General features: G+C 36.5%; 1 protein-coding gene across 1 annotated transcript; it reads left to right on the top strand.

The window, feature by feature from the left end:
• Positions 1–668: 668 nt before the first annotated feature.
• LOC105315963 (gamma-aminobutyric acid type B receptor subunit 1-like) lies at positions 669–1,892 on the top strand (the record flags this gene model as incomplete). Its single annotated transcript, XM_011410745.2, has 1 exon — positions 669–1,892. A coding segment is annotated over exon 1 (1,224 nt), but the record flags the coding sequence as incomplete, so codon positions are not given.
• Positions 1,893–1,896: the final 4 nt, after the last annotated feature.

Genomic DNA, 1,896 nt, shown 5'->3' with positions numbered 1-1,896 from the left:
TTGCAGCCAATAAATTAGAGAGGGCAAATAGATATCATTAGTACACATTAGCAGTGGCACTTTTGAGGATGCAAATAACAGCTATACACAATCTCATAGTCATGTAATTCATGGCCTGTGTTTAGTACTGCATTTATACTTTGAATTGCTTCAAAATTGGGCCAAAGTCCTGTACAGGGAAAATTGAAAAGAAGAAACTCTCAATTTTATTACATTTTCTGATGCATATGCATGTACTTATGTTGCATAGAAAGTTTGGGCTGATTCTGATGAAAATTAGATTTTCTACGAATTTTTAAAGTTGCTCCAAAATCGATTAAAAGTCCCTGTACTATAGTACAGGGACTTTGGCCAAATGGCACTTCATCAAAAGCTCATATTACTATTTACTTTACTAACAACTCAACAGTAACAATAACATGATGACTGAACACAATTTATTCCAATCTGTACAGGAGATATAGTTTACTGGACTATCCGTAACAAGCCTACTAAAAAGCAATTCTTAGGCTATGTCATTTCAAACTTTAAAATTACATTTTGATGAGAGAAGTTATTGATTCCTTTGGGTGATATACAGTAATTATTTATACATTATAAAAATCATTTATCCATTTATCACTATTTAGATCCATTCACAACCAAATCATAACCAATCATATCTCAGTATGCTGGCAGCTCTGGCTATTCTTCTCTTCTTATCTTCAGCGATTCAATTCTCTGCAGCAAAAACAGATGCCATCACTCAACTGTCTGTGCTAGTATTGGTCCCTTATCCTGACTTCAATCCTAATTCAGGTTGGTCCAATGGTATTGAACTATTACCAGCTGCTAGGATTGCCGCTAGAGAAATGAACAACAGAGCTGATATTTTACCAGGATATAACTTATCACTAGTTGAGGCTTCATCTGATGCTTGTGGATGTATCACTGCTCCTATTGGTCTCTCTAACTTTGTCCGCTATGCAGTAAATAATAAAATGTGTAACCAAGTAATTGCAGTTACAGGATTAGTGTGCTCCACTGTCACTGAGGCTGTATCACCAATCGCAGGACGTCCTGAAGTTGACATAATACAACTCTCGTTATCAATTTCTCCATTATTAAGAGATACTGGCAAATACAGACGTCTTTGGCATTTGCTGCCTTCTTCAACGATATTTGTACATACGACCATGTCCCTCATCAAACACTTTTCATGGAACAAAATAACATTATTATACAGTGAGGCTAATGTACTCACTGAATCAACTACTGATGCTTTTATTGATATTCTATCAAACACTACCATACAACATGAGATCATTGGAATCAGGAGTAGTCCGATCTTCATACACAAAGCACTTGATCTCACTGAAGCAGAATCAAATCGTATCATATTTGCATCAATATCTTCTCTGGATGATTTGTCTCATTTGATGTGTGAAGCTTTTAGCAGAGGGCTAATCTGGCCTTGCTATGCTTGGATATTCCAACTGCTAACTTACAATGAGGTTCTACTCCTGGAGCAGTCCTTCTGCACTCAGGACTCACTCATTCAAGCACTGAACATGTCACTGATACTGAACTACAGGCTAGACAATAACAAGGACAATGATGTACTTGTATCAGGTAGAACCTATGGACAGTTTCGTAAAGAGTATCTTGATGAACTACAAAAGATAAAATCAGAAGACTTTGTACAGGATTATTTGTCTGGTGGGTATGTTATCAATGATAATGGTAATCTTTATTCCAATCCAATGTATGATGAGCTATGGGCACTGGGTCTTGCCATCAATAGCTCACTGGCTGACATGAAGAGAAGAGGTCTATCACTAAATGAATACTCGTACAACAATACTCCAATAACCAACCTAATACAAGAACATTTGAATGACGTAAAGTTTAATGGAG

This window comes from Amphimedon queenslandica, unplaced genomic scaffold, assembly GCF_000090795.2.
Source record: "Amphimedon queenslandica unplaced genomic scaffold, v1.1 AMPQUscaffold_6560_Cont21482, whole genome shotgun sequence".
In the NCBI taxonomy this organism is placed as follows: domain Eukaryota; kingdom Metazoa; phylum Porifera; class Demospongiae; order Haplosclerida; family Niphatidae; genus Amphimedon; species Amphimedon queenslandica.
The sequence above is the reverse complement of the archived record's forward strand: the minus strand, read 5'-3'. Positions and strand labels throughout refer to the sequence as shown.